We start from the raw sequence: 25,364 nt of genomic DNA on the forward strand, positions 1-25,364 counted from the left end.
ATGCTAAATACAAAATTACAAGCATAAAAACTAAGATTAAATCTGAATGGATGGTGGGAAGAAAAGCCAATGGTTTTTTAATGATTCCTTGCAAATAGCCACATTACATGTTTCTTTTCATGTTGGAGTCCCTAGAGGGCAACAGACACACAGAAAATGAGCTTTGACTGAACTGACAGCATGTGTCACCATCTTGAAGCACTGTCCTGAATGATGATGCTATGAATGAGACATGAGTTCAAAAGACTCCAAACTATCTAGCATTATTTTTAAAATCTTCTTTGCAGCATATTGTAAAAAGTTGATTTTTTTTTAGTGTTAAAAAGGGAGACATTCCAATCTAACATGAAATTAAACACAAAGGAAATCAGCCTTATTTCTTTCATTTGTTCTACACAGGTGCACATACTGTGCAAAACTCCCTCAAATCTGCTACTGATGTTTGTAAGAAAAATGGCCTCTGTTTCATGCACTTCCTTTTGGATTTTCTATTTTCCTCTTTTACCAAGCCCAGTCTCCAACAAATGGCTCCTTCCCTAAACAAAGAAGGTCCTTGGCTGGTACAGCATAGCTGGACTGCCAAATGCTGACAGACTGAAAAGCTACAAATCTGCAACGAACCAACAATAGAGCTTCATGACCTTTAGCACCTCCCCAAGTTGTCTGAACCCATTCCTTCCAGTTCCTTTGTCTCCCTCTCACTTTTAGCTTTGGATATGTTACCTACAACTCCTTCAAAGACCTGACATCACATTAACATGTTTCTGCAAAAGTTAAATTCCCAATTTCAGATCCTCTCAGTGAAAATTCAATTATTTTTTGACATACTCTTTCATCCTTATGAAGACTTTCACATATATACTCATTTAAAATATAATCTTTGATTTCTGGGAACTTGTCTTCAGCTGAATATTCTCAATTCCTTCCTGTTGAAATAGGAAAAAATAATATTACTAAGCCATTCTGACAAGCTCGCTAAAAAATTTGCAGTTTGCCTAGTACATAGCAACAAGTGACCTGTTAAATGATGACAAATCCTTTAGATTATGGCTTTAGACCTTTAACCTTTTGACTTTAGGTTGTATCCAGGGAGCAGTCAGAGAGGAAGAATGCAATAAACTGCTTGTAATCTAGTGGTCTCAAAAGAAATTACATCAAAACCAGCTGTTACACCACTAGTCATTAAAGACTGACAACATGTTAACTAAAATACGGCCATTATATTGAAAAAGACTTTTTTCCCCACCCACTGCCAAACTACTAGAGGTCTCTTGCCTCACTTAACATCAGAAAATGTAGATGCAATCAGGCAAGCTCAACACTTAAACTAGAAAGAAGTAAATTGCATTAGATTGAGAAATGATTTCTTTATTTTTAATATGTTTGAGAGATTTGGCCAGTTCTGTAGATTGTGGTTTATACATCTTGGCAGCTAAAATAACTTTCCTTTGGATTGTTTTGTTGTTGTTTTTTTTTTTTAATGTGTGTTTCTGTAAGATTGCACCTGTCTCTTTTCCTCCCTCTTTTGATATGAAGAAAGTTGATATCGGGATTTTAATCATAAAGTACAATTCCCCAGGTATCATTTTCCTGCTTTCTTACCCTTGAAATATTGAAGGACTTTGAGTTGGAAGTCACACCAGTCTGTGTCTGACAACCAATGACATGTCAAAACCATGGTATAAAAGCCTGAAATGTAGTGCACATCTTTCTGGGTATTGTCATCCAGCCACACCAGCATTTAAAACACAGCAGACAGTACTGGTAGGCTTCAGAGATGAAAGTCATAGTGTGGGAAAGAGAGTGGTGGTTGAAAAACAGGGTGGAAAACTTGTTGCTAAGTACCTGTTATAAACACAACTTGTATAAAACAGAGTGCCAAGGGCATCCAAAGGAGAGGAGATGCCTTCCCCTTCCTGGGAAACTGAGCACTTAAGCAAGAAGTAAGTCAGTAACACAGCCAGAGTACAAATTCAGCAAGTGGCACAATTCCTGGTCATTTTTTTTTTTTTTACCTTTTCTCTCAGGCAGGATTAAGTTAGAAATTCCCTCATTAGTAGAAGCTCCTTATTGAGATCTACTCAAAAATTTTTAGCTCTTTCCATATTCCTAGAAGGTCTACACTAAATTCTATGTTAATAATACCTTTAGTTGAACCTGTTTTCAATTTCAAAGCAAATTGAGATAAAGATTAATAATCTAGTTTGCATAAATGAAAGATAACAAATATGTGATCTTATTAGGCTAACAAAATATTTTTGACTGTGCAGATGCAAGGCCAAGTCTACATACAGTGTGTGAATCTGGGAGCTCTCCTTTTAATCAGGCATTGAGAATAAAAATCTGGCATATCCCTGTTCATTCATGTCTTCCATAATTGTCAATCAGCAGCCTACTGCATCATCAGGCTTGGTTCAACCAAACAGGAGGTCAAATTTTAAAGTCTTGCTTCTCGTATCAAGCACTGTATAATGGAACAAGGGGCAATGGACTCATATTTGAATCATGGCTCATATAATATTCTGTGCTCTTGGCATAATTTTATTAAGGACTATGTTTTCACATTTGTAAAATGCAGCACTTAAGACCAATATTTTCAATTTTCATGAATTTTTTAAAATGAAACTCCAGTAAAAAAACAATATACATGAAAGTGTTCTCTACACACATAAAAACTAATGATTTTATTGCCTCCTGTTCCTACTTAAATCCCTAGATCTCCAGTAGAGTGAGTGGTGACCATGTTTCTGAGGTCTGTCTATCTCCACTGAGTACAAGATCAATCCTACAGAAACCCTCAGACTGCTGTCATCTTTGATACAACCCCAAAATATTCACTGTTAAGTGGTGATAGTGATGCCCACATGCCATGTCCTTTAGTGGTTATCATTATAATCCATTTAACATTATAAAGTTGATAAAATTGGTTATCTCACCAATTTATTATTTTTAATTGATTGTTTTTTAAAAAAGCAAAATTCACTACCCCTCTAACAGGACCTCCCATGGTTAATCCACATACATATTCTGAAAGTTTTAACTTATTTATATACTACATATCACATTTATCATCTTTTATCCTTCTTAAGGAAGAATAATACTCCGTATCCTGAGGATATTTATGTTTTCTCTTTCCAAGAAAAGTTCTCACCTTGGCATCCTTCCTTTGGGAGGATGGCGCAAAGGATCAAACCCATGACTCGAGCATGCCAGGCAAGCCCTATGCCACTGAGCTACAGCCCCAGCCCCTTTGGTTTATATTGCTAGAAGATTTTCTATTGACTATAACATGAGTAAAGATAACTCACCCCTTTTTTAAACACACTCTGCTCAATTCACAAGAATGACTGATTTATCTCATATGATTTGCTGCGATTCAAAGAAATAAGTTACTGTGGTAGCTATGTTCACATTCCATAACCATTTCAGACTGGTCCAGGGCATAGCATAAATTGGATCCTCTTACTCTAATTATGGAATTAAAATTTAGAAAATATTACTTAGTATATTTTTACATATTACAAAACCCGGGCAAGTTGCTGTGGCGTTCTCTGGCTGGGTTTTGTCCTTTGGATTCGGAACACCAGCAACCTGCCAAAGAAGATTAGTGGTGAGCTTCTGCAAACTGCTGGAACACAGTTTGATAGGTAGGCAGAGCCTACTATCTAGAGCTGCCTGGCTGCAGAGGATGGCCCTTTATGAGGAACCCACCCACCAGTACAGGCAGGAAACTCTACTTTCACTACAGGGACCATTTATCAAGGCAGACTTCAAGATGGCGGGCCAGAAAGAGGCAGTGTCCTGTGTCATTCCATGACCCAGGTCTCACCTAGTCGAAATACAACATCTCAGAGAGTGTAAGAGGTCCCCTATACAGCGGATTTTCTCAGAAATCACCAGCACTGTGACCACCTGCACAGAAATCAGAGCCTCTGCATTTGAATAGGACTCCAGACCCCAGACTCAAAGCCCGCAGTTCTAGCTCTCTCACAACTCTCAAGTGGCTTAGCAGAATCACCTATCAGCATCTCTGCAGAACTCCAGACTGCGCTCTGCTCCCACACAGGTCATTTGGCTGCTACCTATCCACAGCACTAGGCCATGGCCCAGCTCCCTCCACCTCACCAGACATGCTGGCGCTGGAAGCAGACCGACTCTATCTTGGAAAAACTTTTTCACCATAGTTGGTGGGTGTGGCTCTCGGATTGGATCTCCATCTGAGCCGGAGATATCTTGGAACCCTACAAGAGCACAACAAATCTATAGGGTAAAGACAATAATGCACCAGACCTATAGAGCTGGAAAGGAAGACACACGAGCAACATGAAATGACAAGACAAGCAACAAGAAAGTACCACAAACAAATCAAGACAACACATCATTAAAATCATTGGCAGCTACAACAGAAAAAAATTACAGAGAAATATTTCAGGATATACATGGTTAGAATGTTCTGTGAACTCAAAGATAACATAAGAGAACAAATACAAACAGTGAAAGATCACTTCGACAATGAACTACATAAACAAATCCAAGAAGCAAAAGATCACCTCAACAGGGAGATAGACTTCTTAAAAAAAATACGTATTACAAAATCATAACATAAATTCACAGTTTATAAGAGATACATTTTTAAAGCAAAAATACTGCCTTTAAAGAGAATAAAATGAAACACACATTCAAAATGAGGCCAAGATAAGAGGGTCCTAATTGTTCCTGTATCACTTTTCATGATGCATACGTTAAAGTCTTCCCTATTTCACAAGATATTTCGATATTTTATTTAAAAAAATCCATTTAGTGTTATTGCTGTCCTATACGAAATTAATTTATGTTATATACAAAGTCCTGAAAGATATAGTAAGATTTTTATACTCACTAATCTGTTTAAGACATCTTAGTAGCCTGAGGAAGTTGAGTGAAACAGAATATATAAGTGGAGAAGAAATCTATATGAATTTTTTATGTATTTATTATAAGAACTAACATATGAATGAAAGTTTTTGCAATATTTGGTTGAAATTAAATCCAGGTATTAGAGTTTCATTATATATGTAGAGTACATTCTTGCATCAGTTGTGTTAGACAAGATGACCACTGAATATTAGCCATACCATTATTAGATTTTACTTTGAAATGAGAAGAGTACACACAAATACACTGTTATGAATAGTGAAAATATCTTTCCTAGGGCCTAGAAACACAGACATCCAAAAAACAATCAGCAAAGCTGGTCTGTGTCAGAACTCCTCAGAGAAGTGGCTTGTTCCAGGCTGATGCAAAGAATTTATAAGAAAAGCTGGAACATTTTGTTAGAATTCTATAAAAAAAAAAATTAAAGGAGTATGTCACAAAAACAGAGAAGCCTATTTGAAGGGGCTCTCACTGACTAAATCTAGGACAATTCATTGTCCACAGTAATACTGAAAAAAATGGAATTCATAAGCCTGTTCCAATAATTAATTAATTAGAAGGAAAGTTCTTTTTTTAAAACTGAATCCAGGTAGCAGCTGATAAATGTGAAAAGACTGCTGAAGCTGGAAAGTCAGCATTTTGCAACCATCATAGTAAAGATGGGATTAGATGAAAACCATCTATATATGTTAAATCTAGAGGAAAATTTTGACAAGGAGCAGGATATTTATTTATGTCCTAAATTTTATGCCCAGAGTAATTTTTAATGATAGGAAGGGGAATAAAGAGCAATTACACAGTTTATACAGTGGAGAAAATAAACACTTTGACTATATGATTAAAAGTCTTATCACCAGTGAGGGAATAATGGGCATAATGCATATCCCAGATGAAATGCCTGAGAAGGTCACAACTTTGCCCAGGTTAGTGTTTTGATCAAGAATAAATAAACCAAATCTGAAGTTTCATGAAGAAACAACCAGATAAATGCAAGCTCAAAATTAGAAACGTTCTATTTTTTTTAAATGAGAACTATCTGTGTCATCTAAGATAAAGAACATCTGTGGAAATGTTATAGATTAAAGAAGACTAAAGAGACACGACAATTAAGTGCATTGTCTGACCTGAATTCTATACTGAAAGAGGAGCAGGTTGTAAAAGACATTATGGGATTGATTTTAAAAATTAGAAAATGAACAATAAGTTAAAGTACTGTATTAATGTTAAATTTACTGAAGCTGATCATTGTACTGTGGATATGTGACAGAATATCCCTATTAGGAAATAATTAGGGATAAAGAGCCATGTGGTATATAATTTACCCTCCCACAAATGGTTTAGAAAATGATATTACAGATAGACAGATGGATAGGTAGAGCAAATTATAAAACAAATGGGGCAACATGTTCACATGCGTTATTTGGGGCACAAGTTTTATGAGTGTTCTTTGAACTATTTTGCTTCTTGCATATTTTTGTAAAGTTTAAAGTCATTTCCAAATACAAAGTTTCATTTTTAAAAAAGATCTGTTCATAAACCAAAATGAGACTGTAGGAAATATCTAATCGAGTACACCTCAAACTGTTCTAAGAGACAGTAATAGGTATTATGAAAACAAAGTCTAAGAAGTTTAAAATGTTAAATTAAAAAAAAAATTACAAGGTTCTTTACTGAAGAGCTTTTAAAAGCCTTCCTTGTGCTGTTGATGGGGATTGTGAAACTGGAAAAGGTCTATAGCTTGAAATACTTTCCAAACAACTCAGGGAATTGAGCTCTTTTCCCTTGTCTAATCTCCACATTTTATAAAGAATTGGAGCTCATAGATGATGTGCTTTCAGATTTGTCAAGGGGATATAACTTGTAAATAAGAATCAAATTACAATTTCTAACATCTCTGGGACACTTACTATGCATAACTGCTTTAAATGTAATCTCCCATCATCCCAACCCCACAAAGTGGGGGGTTTGTCACCTTCATTTAATAGATGGCTCTAAAGGTCATGTGACTTGCTCAAAGTAACAAACCTAATATCAGGACAGTGACTTGAATCCAGGCTGCCTGGGTCTGAAACTAAGAGTCAGACCTCTATACCACACTGTCAGAGCAAGTTAGGGCTAAAATCTAGGTTTTTATAAATACTAATCATCTCTATCTTTCTGGGAGTCACTAAATAAGATGAGCAAGTTTGTTTTCCATATTAATTTCCAGAGACATTTAGAGTTGAACAATCGGCTAATTATTGCAGTGTTCTGTTTATGTGCCCTTCATTTATATATTTTACAATGACAAGTACATTTCTTGTACTTTCTGATGTGTATATACATATATATGACAATTATCTTGGGGAATACAAAGCACAGTTTATATTAAATAATTTTAATTTCTGCTTTGTGTATTGTTTCAAATTTCTACAATATTTTATTAGCCTTCCACTTCTAAAGACTTTAGAATGTCATTATTATTAAATAACATTTATATAGCACTTTAAGTTGCCAAGTGTTTTGCAATCAGTTCTATCAGCTGTTCCTCCAAGGAGCTTCCTAATGTAGAACCATCTCTGAATAAGCCATAGATGAAAATGATTTCTAAGAAGTCTAGTGAAACTCTATGTAAGTTTGAGGACCACTCTTCCAGGTGGTACAATTAGCAATGCCTGTCAAGGGCAAAACCTAAGAAACATGGCCAATGAAATCATCACCAATTCAAAAATGTTGATAGAGCTAGAGAATAAAGCTGCTGAATCATGTCTATGTGCAAAGAAAAATTGTGCCTAAAAGCATTTTACTACTGATTAGTTTCTGAAGTTAGTTGCACATCAGCCTAATTTTCTTTCCACTTGTAATTTTCAAGTATCTTCACTGTAGGCCAGCCTTCTAATTCCTATTTTAATAGAAATTCTAAGCAGCTCCTCACTTTGATATGTATTGCAATAATATTCCACGAGAAGAAGAACATGGATCTGTTACATTATAATGAAGAATTATGGTACAGACAGCAATGCTTGTCTTAGCGACCACTGATGTAGAAATTGACAGCTTTCAGGCAGTAGTCTACTCTGCCCAACTTGGCTGATAACTGCTCCAACTAAATGACAGTTTGCCAGCGTGCGAAGCCACTACACATGCACAGCTAACTGAGCATCTACAAGAACAACATTATGGATCTCAGCTACCGTTTATTTTATTAACTTAAGTTTATCAATCAAAATCTACCAGGAGCAGAACCAATGGAGAAAACAGTTAAAAACAGGTGGATTCAGACATCAGCTGTCTGTTCATAAACAAGAAAACAAAGAGTAGACATTTCCCTAATGTCTAATGATTGATTAAAATTATAACTGTCCAATAATTAGAACAGCTCCTAAGAGGGATTCAAAATCAAAATCCAGTCCTAGGAAATATTTTATGTGTCTCCCTCTAGCCTGCCCAGTCAGCCTCATTTTCAGTCACACCGAGCCCTCCTAAGTTCTTGCTTCTATGAGCTTTGCCTAAACCTAATGCTGTCTCATGTTCTCTTCTCCCTTCTTTTCCTTTTTCCTGAAATCCCAACTGCCTCCCATCTTTCAAACAACTTTCTATTTTTTCTAAACCTTGCCTGTGAATCACTTCTTCTGTTTAAATTTCCCTCCAGCTTTTATCCCAGACATAAAATTATCATTCTCTCTGATATTTTTGATCTTTTCATTTTTCTATTACTATGTGCATCTAGTATATTTACATTATTATTATTTTTTACAAAGCATATGTCATCTGTTAAACCATGGGCAGCTGAAAAGTGGGTGGACTATGTCCTAGTCTTTCTTGTATCCAATAGCCTACTAGTGTACTGATGCATGGTAGGCCATCAATAAATACTAAGATGATCTATGGAATGTTAACTAGATCCATCTAGGAGGCTTAGCAGCAAACCAACTTTTTAAGCACAAGTATGTTAAAATATTAAGGAATTACATTACCATTTTTACAACAATATTGAGACTTTTTTTTTAAATTGAAGAAGATAGAAAACACCAAAAAGTGAGTAACAAGTTACTAGGCTATCTAGTTATCCAGAAATAACTAAGCATAAAAACATAATATTTATATATTTGTAGTCATTGATATATAATTCTTCATAAATGGCATCATTTTATATAAACTTTTGTGTAATCTGATTTTTAAGCTCAATTTTTTTGACAAAGGTACTCAGGCTCAATATGAGTAATCTGTTTCATTCTAGTGACAGCAAAATCATTCATTGAATGGATAAAATATACTTTAACATATTGATAAACATTTAGGTGCATTCAATTTTTCATTGTTGTGAATATTATTGCCACAGCAATTTTTGCTACAAATGTGTATGTTTACTTTGAAATCTTGGTAATGTAAAATGGCATAGCCATCATGGAACACAGTATGGTGGCTTCTCTAACAATTAATAAGAGAACTATCACATGACACAGCAATTTCACTTCTAGGTGTGTACCTAATAATATTGGAAGCCAGAATATTTTAAAGAGATGCTTGTACACCTATGTTCCTAGTAACATTACCCACAATAGCTGAAATGTGCAAGCAATCTAAATGTGCATCAACAGATAAATAGATAAGGAAAATGTGGTCTGTACGTACAACAGGACACTATTCAGCCTTAAAATTCTAAGACATGCTACAACATGGATAAACCATGAGCACACAATGCTAAGTGAAATCAACCAATCACAAAAAGAAAAATATTTTATAATTCCCACTTAAGTGAGGTATTTAGAGTAGCCAGAATTGGGGTTGGGCAGAGTGGGGAAGGAGGCGTTATGGTTGAATGGACATAGAATTTCAATTTTACAAGATGAGATGAATATAGAGATGGATGAGGGTGATAACTGAATATTATGAATATATCTTATAACATTAAATTGTGTATTTAAAAATAGCTAACAATACACATCAAATTTTAGGTTAGGTGTTTTAGCCCCCAAAACTGGAAACAAATGTATATGTTACCATTATTAGTGAGGGAGAGCATCATTTCACATTTATTGTTCCTTTGTATTTTCTTTTTTTTTATAATATGCTATTATCCTTGAATTTCTGTTGCTCTGACATGGGCTTCACAAAGAATTGCCAACACTCTTAACATTAAGAAGTAACTAATGTTGGGACTTCACATATGGAATCAAGAGAGTAAAGAAGACCTTTCTGGTAAATGTGCCTTTAAGTGCCCAACACTCATAAATCTCTAAGGGCTCTTGCTAAGAACTATAATAGCACAGTGTTATTTGTTTGTTTGTTTGTTTGCTTACTGTACTGGAGGATGAACCCTGGGGAACTTTATCACTGAGCAAAATTCCCAGCACTTTTTATTTTTTGAGACAGAGTCGTGCCAAGTTTCTTAAGGCTTGGCCTTAAGCATTGCTTAACATTGCTGAGGCTGGCCTCAAATTTGCAATCCTCCTGTCTCAGCCTCCTGAGTCACTGGGATTACAGGTGAGTGCCACTACAGCTGGCTGTCATATGTTTAAATCATAGAAATCAGGCTTCTCTTTTGGCTGTATTCCATTGTGAGATAAGTTGTTGGGAAAATTAATGTATATGTCAATTAAATGCCTTTTTTTCAAAGTAGCACCTCACAATGTTTACTTAACTGACCTTAGACATTTATTTATGGTTTACATGTCACTACGAAATATGTTTTTGCCATAGGCATCTTAAATGCCCATATTCCAATAGAATTTACATATTTGAGATTATAATTTTAAAATGAGTTTATTTTCTGAAGACTGCTGTGACCTTTATTTAGCTGGCATAGTCGACACAATTTATTTCCCAAACCACACTCTCTCTTCCTGAGGTCTTTAATCCTACAAGATAAAATAAGACAGTTTCAAGTATGGATCTAAATATACACCTGTACATCCCTTTTGTGCCACAATTCACAATGGCTTTGTTGATCTCAAAGGCACTAAAATAAATTTGATTTTCATGGTGTAAACACCATTATTTTGAGTTATTGAAAGATTAGTAGGTGAGAGTCTGGGTAGTGCTGCTTCTAAGCAAAAATGGAAAAGCAAAGTTTCAGAATCGATTTTTGTCAGATATGTGAACACCCGTTCTATAGACTTCAGCTCCTGTTTTGACAGCTTATTGAATACTCTCTCAACTTTTCCCGCCTGGTAATGTCTCCCATTAATTAATAGCCATTCTCTGTTCACAGTTTTGATAGAACAGCAGTAGTTGTTAACACAACACTCATGATCACAATTGTTCAGGTATATATTTGTCTGTGTGATATATATAAGACTCAGGTATTAAATATGGCCTAAATAGAAAAGTCAAGTGAAATTTTTAGAAATAAAACTATATTTTGTAATAGTTATAAGAATTTTGTCCTCATTTAACTTTCTTTTTCTTTTCCTTATGGTTATGGTGGTATCAAACTCAGTAAAACATCTTCTCTCTATATTTCCTTTTTTTTTTTTGTATGACTAAGACTGCAAGAAATGTATTTTTCTCAAAAACAGTATGTTTAGATAACAATATTTTGTTACTTGTAGAATTGGGGAGCAACTTTTTATAATAATGCAAATTGTTATAAAAAGGTTACACATGTTCAAATACAACTTTTCCCTTAGAAATAAAGAAATTTAGGGCTGGGGATATAGCCCAGTTGGTAGAGTGCTTGTCTCACATGCACAAGGTCCTGGGTTCAATTCCTAGCATCACAAAAAGAAAGAAAGAAATTTAGTGATAAAACCTTTCAACATTTTTAAGGTTTACAAGACTTTGGTGCAATGTTGCTCCAAATTAGTAACACATATAAGAATATTAAGATCTCTGAAAATGACTACAATCAAGTTTTATGGAGGACTTGAGTGTGGTGAAGTGTGTGGATGTTTACATGAACTTTAAAAAATTATATATATGCATTAATAAAATTTGACAATAAAATTTTTTTCTGAAAAAGGTTCTAATATTCATACATATATATTTGACAATTTTGCCTGTTTCTTCAAAGTTTTTTCATATACGTGTATTTTTCTTTATTTCATAATTGTGTCAGCATAGCATAAGCATTTCCCCATGTTATTATATCTTTTTCAAAGCTGTTAGTTATTTCAATGGCTGACTGAAATATTGTTAAACACATTAAGTAAACACTAAAATTTTACCTAACCATTCCCTTTTAATCAAGTATTTGTTTGCTTTGTCCATTTATAAAATATCATGCTCTGGAAAATAGCAAGCCTTATGGACCTACCCCCATATTTAGAATTGTTGCTTTAAGACAACTTTCTAAAAGTGGAATTATTGGCTCAAAAGATATAAATATATATGTGTTTATATAGCTTCATATACATATATTATATGTTATTACAGAGAAGATATATTTTACAGCATGTATGCTGAATATACATATGTATGTATTTAATATATGAGAGAGAGAGAGAGAGAACCAATTTGCCTTACTGCCAGAAATATATAAATTGAATTCTGAATTTCATACAACCACAGTAAGCATTTGGGGTTGTTACATTTTTTTTCCTCTTATTTATTTGATTGGCAAAAATACGGGAAATATCTCATTCTTCTTTTAATTTACATTTATTTGATTATCTGATAAATTTTGTTATCACATATTTATAGACTACAATAACAATTTAACTTAACTATAATGAATTATACATTTCAAAAACAAGAAAATATATTAAAATAAAAATATTTTTTATAAAATATGATTGAAATTGCATTAAAATTACTAAAACCAGCTATTCTTATTCATAAAGTAAATCAAAGACTGTTTCTGTGCATGCTTCAGTCTGGGGGTAATAAAAATAAATCATTTTCAAAGCAACTGGCTAGAAACAAGTTTTTCCTGGTTATTTGGGCCTTTTGAACTGCTTTACTCCTGAAATCCATTTTGATTTTATATTAATATTCAGGATTTTTTCCCTTTTGCTATTAAGGTAATAAAAAATAGAAATTAAGGCTTCATACAAGTTAAAACAATGACTCAAGTGGTTTTCTTAAGAGAGCAATATAAAATTTTGGTGTCATGAGGTTATTAGAGAAGAGAACAAATGAACTTTTCTGCAGATTTACACCAGTGTTTGAAATATAATCTTAAATTCAACAACATGGTCAGTTAAGGAAAACAGATGAAAGAGGGAGGAGGCTCAGGAGAGAGGAAAGACAATGAAGGTAGAAATGAAACAAGGAACAAGCAGATGAGAGGAACACAGTGTTAATCACAGAAAGGAAACACAAAAACAGAGCCATAAAGCAAAAAAGGAAGAGAGAGAATTATGGTTAAAGAATCTGAAGTCACAGAAATCTCCTTTGGTCACACTGTGGAGAATGCAGAGCTTGAACCCTTAACTGTTAGCTTTTGTGATCACTGTTTTCTAATGCCGACTCAGCGTCAGAACACCGAGGACACACTGCTGGATAATGTACACAGGAGAGCTCAGCTAGGTTTCCATAGCTGTGTTTGAAGAGAACATTTAAAAAACATCCTGATTCACTGAAGCAAAAGCTTTCTGTCCAGGGGAGTGATTGAGAGATGAGAGACGGGTCCCTGCAATTGTATCAAATCCAGTTTGGGCTTCCTAATAAAGATGCAACCTAGACAATTTCTGAAAAACACAATCAGTCTACTTAACATAGTTCTCTATACAAGTAGCTCCTGGGCAAGTGTTGTTGCTGAACTTAATAATACAAAGAGAATTTTTTTCCCCCTCAGCTGGGTACAATAGTGAAACACAGGTTCACTTTATATTTTACTTTTCACATTACATATATTTTTACAATGAATATACTTTTGTTTCTTCCAAAGGAAATCACCAGAAAGGCCTCCTTTTCAATTACATTGATGTGGCGTGCCATTCTTGGCGGGGAACTGTAGGTGTTGCTGCAGCTACATAGTTGAAAAAGCTAAGCTAGGCCTCCAATTCTGTGGCTTATTACAGTTCTATTTTAGCCATGTCCTCTTCTTCCCACTCAAATTCTGTACCCTAGCATGTGTTTGGATATGCTGCATTCTTCCAGTTCTTCACACTAAAAATACTCTCAGAAACCAGGAGCAAAACTTGCAGATGAGTCATTCTCTCTGGAAGACTCAGCTTGGTGGTGGACAGCTCATAAATTGGAACAGATCCAGCTGGATAGAGGGAGTAGAGACATCAGTAGTTAGCTCATTGTGTTCTGCAAAGGGAGCCAACGCACAGTAGGGGGGTGGGGGGGTGTTCAGAGTAAATTGAAGCAAATGCTAATATTATACTTTCAATAAAAGTTGGTTAAAGAGACAATACTCTAAAGATAATGCTCTGAAGTTTAGAATTTGTGTTCCTCACTTGTGTGGGGTTGGGGTGGGAGAATGTCAGGCACTTTTTTGTTGTTGTTGTTGTTATCCTTTGACCAGTTCTCTGAGCATAATTTGTTTCCCGTTTCTTTGTTCTATGAGTGAAAAGGTCAATGCCCTTTGACATGGCATGAGCTGTTCAGTGCACAAGGGAAAACTTTACCCACAGTGCTGGACTTAAAACAACTTTAGGGCAACTGGAGTCAAACACAGGAAGTGTTGCTCAAACCCCCAGAGAAAACTGGCTTTGTTTATTAGCCAACTTACATCTTGTTGAATTGCTAAGTGCTGCTATCTTGAATGAGCAGATATATCAGAGATTCCAGACCCAGATGAGGTATTTGTAGGCATGATATAGCAACATCACTCTCCTAAAATGTCCCCTACAGGAATCTAAATACAGAGTGGCTATTTTCTTAAATGGGAAAAGTTCCATCTCAGGTCCCCATAGTCCAATAGATGCTAAATGATTCTACAAATGAACAAACACTGCTTTGATGAGACAGTAAATTTAGTGGTAGAAATAATCAACCAGAAATGTGGGGGAAAAAATGTGGACTTCTGTTTTTATAAAGTCTAATCAGGAAATGAATTACACATTCAATCTAGTATCCACAAGATTTTTTTATTATTATTATTAATTTAACCCAGGAAATATTGACCTGCTCAAACTAGCACCAGAAACATTCTTATGCACATAGCATGTGTAAATTTCTAAGTATTCTATGAATTATTAATTGTTACTTTACTGGTATAAGATAATATTTTAACTCCATTTCGCAGATTAGTTGAGAAAGAAAGGTTAACTATTTTGTCTAAGGTCATTCAGCACATCTAAACCAGTGACACATTTTGTTCCCTGAATTACTGATTTCCTGTATGTTTTAAATCAGTGAATCATTTTGTTTCAAAATATACTAGAGGAAATTTGAGGCCCTAAAGAAAAAAATCACATTGTATAATAGTTGCCCATTTGGAAATAGGAGAAATCTGGATAAAAATCACACTGACCTTTTCCACGATATCAAAGACAGTACTGAAGTAGGGGAAGACAGTACTAAAGAGGAAAAAAAAACCATCTCAAAGAAGGAAAAGTCCCATTTAGGTATTAAATGTCTTGGCCATGTGAACAGCCATCTCTTTGCTTTAAGACTGAGGGCCAAGATATGTGGCTTCTGGTCCCAGCTCCACCATATACTTGGCTGGATGGTTCTTGACCTCACCAGTCTCACTTTCCTCAACTGTAAAGAGTTGTAATAAGAACCCACTTGAATCAAATTGTGAAATATGATACATCAAGAACTATGTAATGTTTTGAACAGCCAACAATAAAAAATTAAAAAATAAAAAAATAAAAAATAAATAAAAAAAAAAGAGTTGTAATAAGATCTGCCCTCCCTCAGGAAAGCCATGAACATCAAATGGGACTATAACACAAAAGAGTATTTTAAAGAATACTGTAAGTTGTAAAATGCTGTACAAATTCCATTAGTGATTATGGTAGTTATACTATTCTTACAGTAGAAAAACAATGTCAGGAAGCCAATGAATAACACAGTTGTCATATTAATGGTTGCCCATTTTATGTCAACACCCTCACTGAAATCCAAAGAAAGCCATAAACTCTAACTTCAAAAAAGTTCACAGTTAGGAAATGCTTACATTTTTAACTCCAAGAGATTAGTAGACCATTTGAATCTTTTGTATTCACAGACCTCACATTAAGAACATATGGAGATCCGGGCACGGTGGCACATGCCTGTAATCCCAGCAGCTTGGGAGGCTGAATCAGGAGGATCACAAGTTCAAAGCCAGCCGCAGCAACTTAGCAAGTCCCTAAGCAAAACAGTGAGACCCTGTCTCTAAAATGAAAAAGGCTATGAATGCGACTCAGTGGTAAAGGCCCCTGGATTCAATCCCTGGTTGGGAAAAAAAAAAAAGTAGAAGAAGAAGAAAAATAAAGACTACCTGGAAAGCAAGAGGTATGGGAGTCGAATAGCACAATGGACTTATTAGTGGGCTCAACAATCTTGTGGTATAAAGCTGCAAAAATAAGGTTAAGAGTCGTTTGGAAGTGAGATGTTGATAGACAGGCTGTTGTTTGAGGAATAATGTTAACATGCCCTTGTTCAAGAGAGAAAGGAATGCTAATCCCCTCATGAAAATTCTAGGAGCACTTTCATAGAGTTGTAGGGAGAAAGAGTGTGTAAGGGAGGTAGTGAAGGAGGACAGCAGCCAGATTCTGATGGGCAGGTATGGAAAGCTGGAGATGAGGTGATGTTGCCACCTGGCAGTCAGTGCATTCACAGTGCCTCAATACTTTACAGTATATATATAGAGACATACTCTGCATTCCTCTGATTCACCTAACTGTAGGCTCAACAGGAGGACACACTGGGACTAAATTTGACAAGATATTAGAAAAAAAGGACGCCTAGCTGTCAAGATCACTCCCCATTAGCAACATTCTGCAACCGATCGATTCCGACCTTAACTCTTAGGCTCTCCATGGAAGAGTTTTATTACCTGCTGCTGCTGCCTATAGTCAGCCCTTCTATACCTGTATAGACTTCAGATTTGCTCCTGGATGCCTCTCATGACCATTTGCTACCTTCTATGCTCATATATCGTAAGATGCTTGACATACCCCTGTGTCCTTCACCTGACTGCCCTGTCATCCCCATCTCCTCATGACTGAATTCAGGACAGATTCTGGATCTAGTCCTTCCTTATTCTGGCTTAACCTTGTTTCTTCTGATTCCTGATCTCAATAGTATGGGAAAGAGTGTTCAGAGATTCTTGGCAATAAGCTTATTTTTGGAATTGCTAATTTGTATAATACAAGTAAATAGTTGTGAATCTTGAGTCACTGAATCACCTCAGCAGTAGTGACCTCCCCCAACAACAGAGCAGTTCCTCCAGTTTGCCATACATTACATGGTTTTGAATCTGCCTAAAGTTTCTGAAATAAAATCATCAGTAATAAAGGGAAATTGATTTATTAATTGTTAGACTATCTTTTCTAGTGAAGCTGCAAGTGGGTGCCTTTGCTTCTGAGAGCACGTGTACCCACATGCACACAGACAACCTTCCTTTTTATAATGTCACCTTGGAATATACTGTTCATCTTAGTGCTAACTTTCTGCACTCTGAGATTTACTGTTTTTTGGTTTTTTTAGCCCACATAAAATCTCTAACTGTGTATTCATTTATATAATAGAAAAGTGGTTATATTATTTTCAGTATTCACCTCTGCAAGATTCTCAACTGGGAAAAAAAAATGTATGAAGTTTGAAGAAGGAGTTGGAGAGGGGGAATAGATAAGTAAGGCCAGACACCTCTGACTCCATTGTACTTCTCTGAATGTTAAAATGGTGATCTATTTTAGGAATCAATTCTATTCAGAATTGCATATAATAAATTTTCTCTTGAGTACAAACTATGGAATAAAATCTGACCTCATTTGGGGTTTCTTTTGAGTACAAACTATGAGAACTTCAGTAAAACCTCTTGGTAATTTATAGATTTTTAAAAATAATGCTTAGAACTCTACAAAGAACCTGGATTTTGACAAAAATGCCATTCCATTAACCTGAAGGAGCAACAGATCAATTGGTATACACTGGTAAGCAGTTTATGGAAAACCGATGCACTATATAAAATGATAGTCTATAAGATTATTTCATTTGATAATCTATGCTCTCAGAATCCAGTTCATCATTTTTTACTCTATCATATAATGCATAATACTTTCAATACAAAATTTAAGATGTAGTGATAGTCAGTCACCTAATTTTCTGTAACATACAATATTTGCAAGTTTGGGGATAAGCTTATTTTGACTTATTTATTAACAAAACTTGCAGAGAATATTAGCTAGCAATATTCTAGTACTAGTAATATTTCCCTAAATCTTAGCATTAAAAATTTCAAGTTAATTTTAAACAGAATTATTTAATGGAATATGTATAAATATGCATGATTACAGGACTTATATGGGATAGGAGCAAGGTAATACGTTTTTTGAGGCTTACAAATTTGCATTGATGGCCTCTGAATGGAAAGTAATACAATTACATCATGATGTCAGTATTAATTTTTACTTGCCTTTTCAGACCTGAAAACAAAGAAGGTAGCTGTTTTGGCAACAAATTCAAGTATTACTTATTCATTGGAAGTGATCTTAGAAAGAACTATGTTGTGCTGAAAATCTCCAATCTACAACCCACAGTGTGGAAAAGGAACGAGGACATTTGTATCACACCTTACAATTATGGAATAAGATCTGACCTCATCTTGGGTAGTCAAGTATTTGTTCATCCAACTAGCCATTTCTCTATTGTCTTAATCCACAATATTTAATGATCACTATGTGCTTGGCACTGTGCAATGCTCTGCAAATATGGTGATGGATCAAACATGTTCATGCCCTCAAAGATTGTGCTCCAGTATAAGAGTTAATGTGGAGAGACCAGGGCTTTAAGCAAGGAATTAACATGGCCATATTTTCATGTTAGAATGATCATATTGACCACAGAGTACAGGAGGGATTGGTGAGGGAGGGCATCTAAGATGGTCAGCAAGAAAATTAATTGGAAAATATTTCAATAGTTGAGTTGAGAGCTAATGGGATTCCAAATTAAGGCAAGAGAAGCAAGGATGACATGGTATACAGGTATAAGTAGGAGAGCTGTGAAAGATGCAGATTTAACAGGTTTAATAACTTATTAAAATTTGAATATGAGAGAGAAAGAAATACCTCTAGAAAGATTTTTTTGCTCCGGTAGTTAATTGTGTTATCCCATATAATTGCTTATTTGCTCTCACTTCTGTATTTTAACTGAGAAGTCTCATTGTTCTTGGCAAGCCCCAACACTTGTACCTGAACTAAACCCCTCCATCTGCATTTATCCTCTGAATACACTAGTGCATTCTCTCACTAACTTATCCTACAGGATTCAGTTCTATACCACACATTTTATTCCTCAAAAACACCTGACTTTGTCCTGTATTTATTTGGAGGCAAAGGGAACACCCAAAGCCAACCTCCCCCAGTGGAAGTGCAAGTTTTTTATAAACAGGACAGGACCCTGCCTTCTACTTCTCGAATTGTCCTTATAATACCTGACATTGACCTACGCCCAAAAAAAAGTAAAATTGACTTCAATTATGGCTACAGATCAAATGTTTCCTCATGGAAAATTGAAGATTTTTAAAAATTAGCTAATTATAGGGAGAGGTGACAGCTGTAACATCCCATCCTTGGCTGTCCAGTCTCTTCTGATGTCAAGTAACAGAACCATGCTCTGTACCTCATGGAGTACCAGATGTCTATCTCACCTCAATAGTCCTTGTACCTAGTCTATTTGGAGAAGGAAAATTAGTATGATACACCCTATAATTTTAAAAGCACGATTACTTTTATTAATAAATATGACTGTGAATTTTAAGAATTCTTACAAGTAGAGAAGTATCTGTTTATAGAGAACTGTAGAAGGGAAAATAGCATCAGCATCCATCTGACTTGGATTTTCATTTTTATATATTTACCTAGATTTGAGCATACATGCTTTACTGATACATGAATTTGTTTTCAATTTCATTATATAAGAGTTCTTTAAAAATATAAGAAAATATACATTATTCGCCAAAGTCAAACAATTCAACATGTGTTCCATTTTTTTGTTGTTGTTGATTTTCCACAATTACACAAAGCCTAACAGTTAACTACTTAACTTTTGATTTTTAAGACTTAAATAATGTGGATTTTTTGTGCTTATTTAGAAGAAAGCCAAACCTATGATTCTAAAGATCTTTCAACAGTTCTCTTTATATCTGCTAGCATAATTTTACCATTTGATATAGGCTATCTGTACTGCATATGAAACTACAAAATTTGAAAGGTGAAAATGATCTATTCAAATTATCTGCTATTACACAAACAGGTTAATAACAGTAATTAAAAGAATAATTATGCAACTACATGCCACTCAAAAGAATCATTTAAATTATGCAAATCAGGCATAAGGTCATGTAATGCTAAGAAAAAGAGATAAAATATGCAAAATGGTGTACTTTCTGTTGGTGGAGCCAATATTAGAAATATTCATGTCACAAGTAAAAAGTATGTGTTTCATTTTTGAATCTTTGTACCATAAAATCAAATTAATTTTTGTTACCTTATTGGGTATTCTGATATTTGATTAGTACATAATTTTACAGATGAGCTGGTTTCATCCAAAGAAAAGAATGCATATATATTATTTGAGTACTTTTAAAACATTCATTTTTCTCAATACTGAAATATATCATATTATACAAAATGATTTGGAAAAGACACAAAAGGAAAGACTATAAAATATATAAAAACTACCTATAACATTACAAATTTGAAATAAGTACAATCTCATTTTTGGTACAATTTCTTTCCTTCTTTTTTTTTAACTGTATTTTATTGTTATGACAGATATTGGGCTATTCATGACTGTATCATGTTTGCTTTTGTATTTCATTTAATATATCATAAACATTTCCCCAGATAATTCTTAAAAACTGAATTTTTATGTTGGCTTAAGATTTTTACATATGTAAGTAATATTTAACTATTTCATTTTTTATACTCCTCCCACTTACCACTTTTACACATAAATCATGCTATAATTAACATTTATATTAAGTTGTAATGAGAATTACTGATTATTTTATTCAAATAGATTGCTAGAAGTAGATTAGGAAACTGTGGTATGGTTATGTATAGAATTAGAATTAGATTTGGATAAGGATTAGGGAAATAATAAACATGAACTTTTAAGTTTCTTAATTCATATTAACAATTTTTCACAAAATATTTGTCTAATATTTTTACAATATTCAGTTTGTACATACATTTGCAACCAATATTACTCTAAATTTTTAACATTAATTAAAACAATCTCATTAATATTTCTCTAGCTGTTAATGAAGTTGTTTTTTTTTTAATATTCCTAGGTCCTTTTATTTCTTTCTTAATTAGATTGGCTACATGGTCTTTTTTTTTTTTCCTACTAAGTTGTTATTTTTTAATCACTTTAGGGAACTGTTTGCTTTTGTTGTATTTGTTTCAAATATTTTACCAATTCATCATTTGCATTTTATCCATATTTTGGTATGCAGAAGTATTAAGTTTGTATATCTACCTTTGTTTGACTTGACTTATTTACTAAATATTTATCTTTGTGAAATTTTCCCCAGTATTTTATGTTTAAAATCTTCCTCAACATTTTAAGATGTTTACTTTTAACTTCTAGATCCATATGAAAATTATGTTCATAAGTGATATGACTTGGTTTTTGTCCTGAGACAATTTTCTAGCTTTTGTTAAATTACACCTCTTTCTTATTTGTTTTATGTTATACTAAATTAGTTTACATTTTAGCATTTACTTCAAGATTATCTCCTGTTCCAATGATTATTACATAATCATTGTTCCTGATGATTATTACATACACATGCACTCCTTTAATCATGATTATTCTTTCCTGCTTCAGTATTTGAGAAGGCATATAGGCCTATTTCTTTTATGTTATATGATTTGTTATGATTTAACATTTCTGATGAACTTATCTGAAGAAAATCAAAATTTATTCCAAAGAGATAACCACTTTTTAAAAAATAAACTTTTGCTATTTTTGAGCATTATCAGAAAGCATTTCTTATATTTAAACCTGTTAGAACAGGAAGAACAATAGATATTATAAAGAACCTCCTGCATTTTTTGTGTTTTTGCTAAAGACCTTCACATACAACATAGCTCCCTTGACTCTTAGTCTGTCTATGATGACAGGACTAATTATCCTAATTTACAAAATAAAACTAAGATTTGAAGAAGTTGTGTGTCACACAGGATTCTAGTAAAAGTATAAATGAAATGATTCCAAGCTCCTTTTATAATACCATATACCTTACTTAAAAAATGAAACATTTCCATTTATAGAATATTATTTTATTTATAATGAATGTAGCAAAATTGTATTTTATATAATTAGTTGTGTATTTTTTATATTTTTATTCTGATGAGATATTTTGAAGTGAAATATTTCAGAAAAGAAGACAGAGAGGCCCTAAAGATGATCACATACACTGTGGTTCACTTTCAGATCATGGTGGAGTTTCAAGTAGGTCCCTTGATTTTAATTTGTTTATGGTAAATCATATCTGGGGTTTTTTCTTCTCAAACCTATGATAATTAAAGACCTACTAATATTTTCCACTACTTTACTATGGGCATAGAATGCACTAAATTTCATATTTGTATTCAAGAATTAAATGTGTGTAAAATATTGCTAATGGGAGGGTCCATTCTTTTAGTTCATTGAAATCAACCCACAGTTATTCTACAGATATATAATTTAATCTTTAAGTAGTTCTATTCTTGAATTTTACACTACCAGTTAAAATAAATACTTAGATTAATCTCATATTGCGTTTAATCAACATTTTCTGGTTGCAAGGTAAGAGAAACTTAATTACTTAATTCAAGAAAGGAAAGGCAGGCTGGCTACTTCCGGTTTAGCCACGGCAGCTAACTCTACAACCAGCCCATCAAAGCTGCTCCTGCTAGAATTTGTGGACAAGTGCATAGGATCAAGAATTCACATTGTGATGAAGAGTGATAAGGAAATTGTTGGAACACATCTAGGATTTGATGACTTTGTCAATATGGTGCTGGAAGATGTCACTGAGTTTAAAATCACCCCAGAAGGTAGAAGGATTACTAAATTAAATCAGATTTTGCTAAGTGGAAATAATATAACAATGATGGTTTCTAGAGGAAAAGGATCTGAGGTATGACAGAATTTCCTTGACTTATGCTAGATTCATTTTGTTTTATAATGGTAACAAAATAGATTTTTAAAAAATCTTCTAATGTTTAGATTCTCTAAAGCTCATTTTCCTATTAAAGAGAAATTCTTTGAAGATATGTTATATGACCATTTTTCTAAGTTAATCATGATTGTTTTGGAAAAAGAAGAAATTATATTTTTGAAATATTTTTTAGTTATAGATGGATGCAATATCTTTATTTTGTTTATTCATTTATATGGTGCTGAGGATTGAACCCAGTGCCTCACGTGTGCGAGGCAAGTGCTCTGCCACTGAACCAAAACCCCAGCCCCAAATTAGTTTCTTTTAAGACTAAAACATAAAGGTGATTTTGGTTATAAAAAAAAAGAAAGTAATGGCTTATGTAATTAAGACATACAGAGATATTAGGATTCAGATACAACTGGATGTGAATGTTAAAAAATTATTGTCATAAACCTCTCTCTACATACTTTATCATAGAGAAATCTATGATGATTTATTTATCTAGAAAGTGTCAGAAAATGTGAAGGATCTGAGATTTTTACCCTCCTCATAAGCTAACAAGTGAACCTGCCTCAGTTACATGGATGTTGACAGAAGACATGAAACTGCTGAACTAGATACTTTATTATTCATGGCACAGTCACTAGCATGAAAATCATTATAATTCTGTGAATCTCCCTTATCCATAAATCCCAGGGGGGTGACACAGGCAAGCTCAGATTTATGCCTACCTAGGCAGTACAGGAACTCTGATCTAATGGAACCTGAATCTTTTATAATTGGCATTCTTTCCCTTTGTTCTGGATCTCTCTTTCTCCTCTTAAGACTTTTTATTGTTCGCTATTTGAAAATATAGTCTGGAACAAAGGACAAACAATGCTTTATGAGATGTGCAGAAATATGAGAGACCCATCAAGAATTATCTCCCAATTGAAGACTTTCTTCATGAGATAGCAGTGAAGACCATTAGCTACATCCTACCTTTTGAGTAATTTCAACACAGAAAATGTGCTTTCTTTCAAAAGTCTTGGATAATTCTGAAACACTGAAAATTTGATTTTTCAGGGTTGGGTACTGTAGTATTGTTTGGAACACCGCATTCAGCTCATTCTGTCCAAATGTAAATTTGGACAGAAGTGACTACTCAAAGAAATATTTGGGTACTGTTAGTAGAGAAGAAGGTATTTGAGGTGGAGCAACAAAGTGAGAATAAGTTCAATGTAATCTATGCTTCTGCCCCTTTGCTTAATCTTGCCTCTGCTTTTGTACATACCTTCTTCTTTCATCTCTCTATGTCCACACCTTAGACATCCTACAAGCCATGCCCAGGTGCATAGTCCAGTGTGAATGCTACCATGTCCTCTTCCCAGCAAGAGAATCATGCCCCCCACCTGTCCTGGATTCCCTCAGTACTTTATCTCTTCATCAATGGTGGCACGTTTTACTTACTACCTTCTATTACAGGAATCTGTTTAGATGTCTTAGACCTCCCATCTGGGATCTACTTCTGAGCAGTCTTATTTGTGATTTTCTGTATTCCCAATGAATCAAAATATACTGTAGGTATTCAATATATCTAGAGAATGGGAGAGTATGGATCAGTGGTAGAGAACTTGCCTATCATGCAAAAGGTCCTGGGTTCAATCCCTAGCACTGAATAAATAAATAAAGTGAATGCTATTGGATTGAATTTCAGTCATTTATATATTTTAACTAACAATGATGGAACAATTACCTGACCAGGAGTCCAGAGATATTGTTTCTTTTTCTATTTTTACCACACACTGATTGGCCACCCTGAACAAATCTGTTAACCTCTCTGAGGCTCAGTTCTTCCATTTGTAAAATGGTGAAACCGTGTACTCTTCCTCATATGGTTATTGAGATAATAACATGAGAAAATGTGTATGAAGTTACTTTAGAAATGTAAACCACCATAATAATTAATGAATTCCATTTTCAAATAACAAGTGAAGCATTTCTATTATATGAATTCAATGTGTTTAATACTCACAGAATAGTTATTAAAAAGCAAGTTGCTATTTGAGGAATGCTTACAAAAATTCTGTCTGTACAAAAATGTACTTTATTGATACCTGTCTGTGATTCTTCTACCTACTTTTAATTTATCTGAAATAAATTTAAAAAATTTTAGCTCCAAAAGTCCTCATAAAAGTGTACACTTAATAATAATGCATATTAAATTATTATCTGTTAGTAAATTTTATCAAATATTTTAACTGCCTGAGAAGCAAACAAATATTTC

The 25,364-nt window shown here is 34.1% G+C and overlaps 1 protein-coding gene across 1 annotated transcript in view; it reads left to right on the forward strand.

Moving 5' to 3' along the window:
• The window catches only part of LOC124080632 (U6 snRNA-associated Sm-like protein LSm5), a 65,635-nt gene extending 42,555 nt beyond the window's left edge, over positions 1 to 23,080 (forward strand). The window contains exon 2 of the mRNA XM_046426659.1: positions 22,770 to 23,080. Within this exon, the coding sequence (XP_046282615.1) occupies positions 22,770 to 23,080 (311 nt within the window). The remainder of the gene's footprint in view (positions 1 to 22,769) is intronic.
• Positions 23,081 to 25,364: the final 2,284 nt, after the last annotated feature.

The sequence above is a fragment of the Marmota monax genome, unplaced genomic scaffold (genome assembly GCF_021218885.2).
Source record: "Marmota monax isolate L192 unplaced genomic scaffold, Marmota_monax_Labrador192_F-V1.1 WCK01_AAM20220418_F8-fsc00018, whole genome shotgun sequence".
Lineage (NCBI taxonomy): Eukaryota > Metazoa > Chordata > Mammalia > Rodentia > Sciuridae > Marmota > Marmota monax.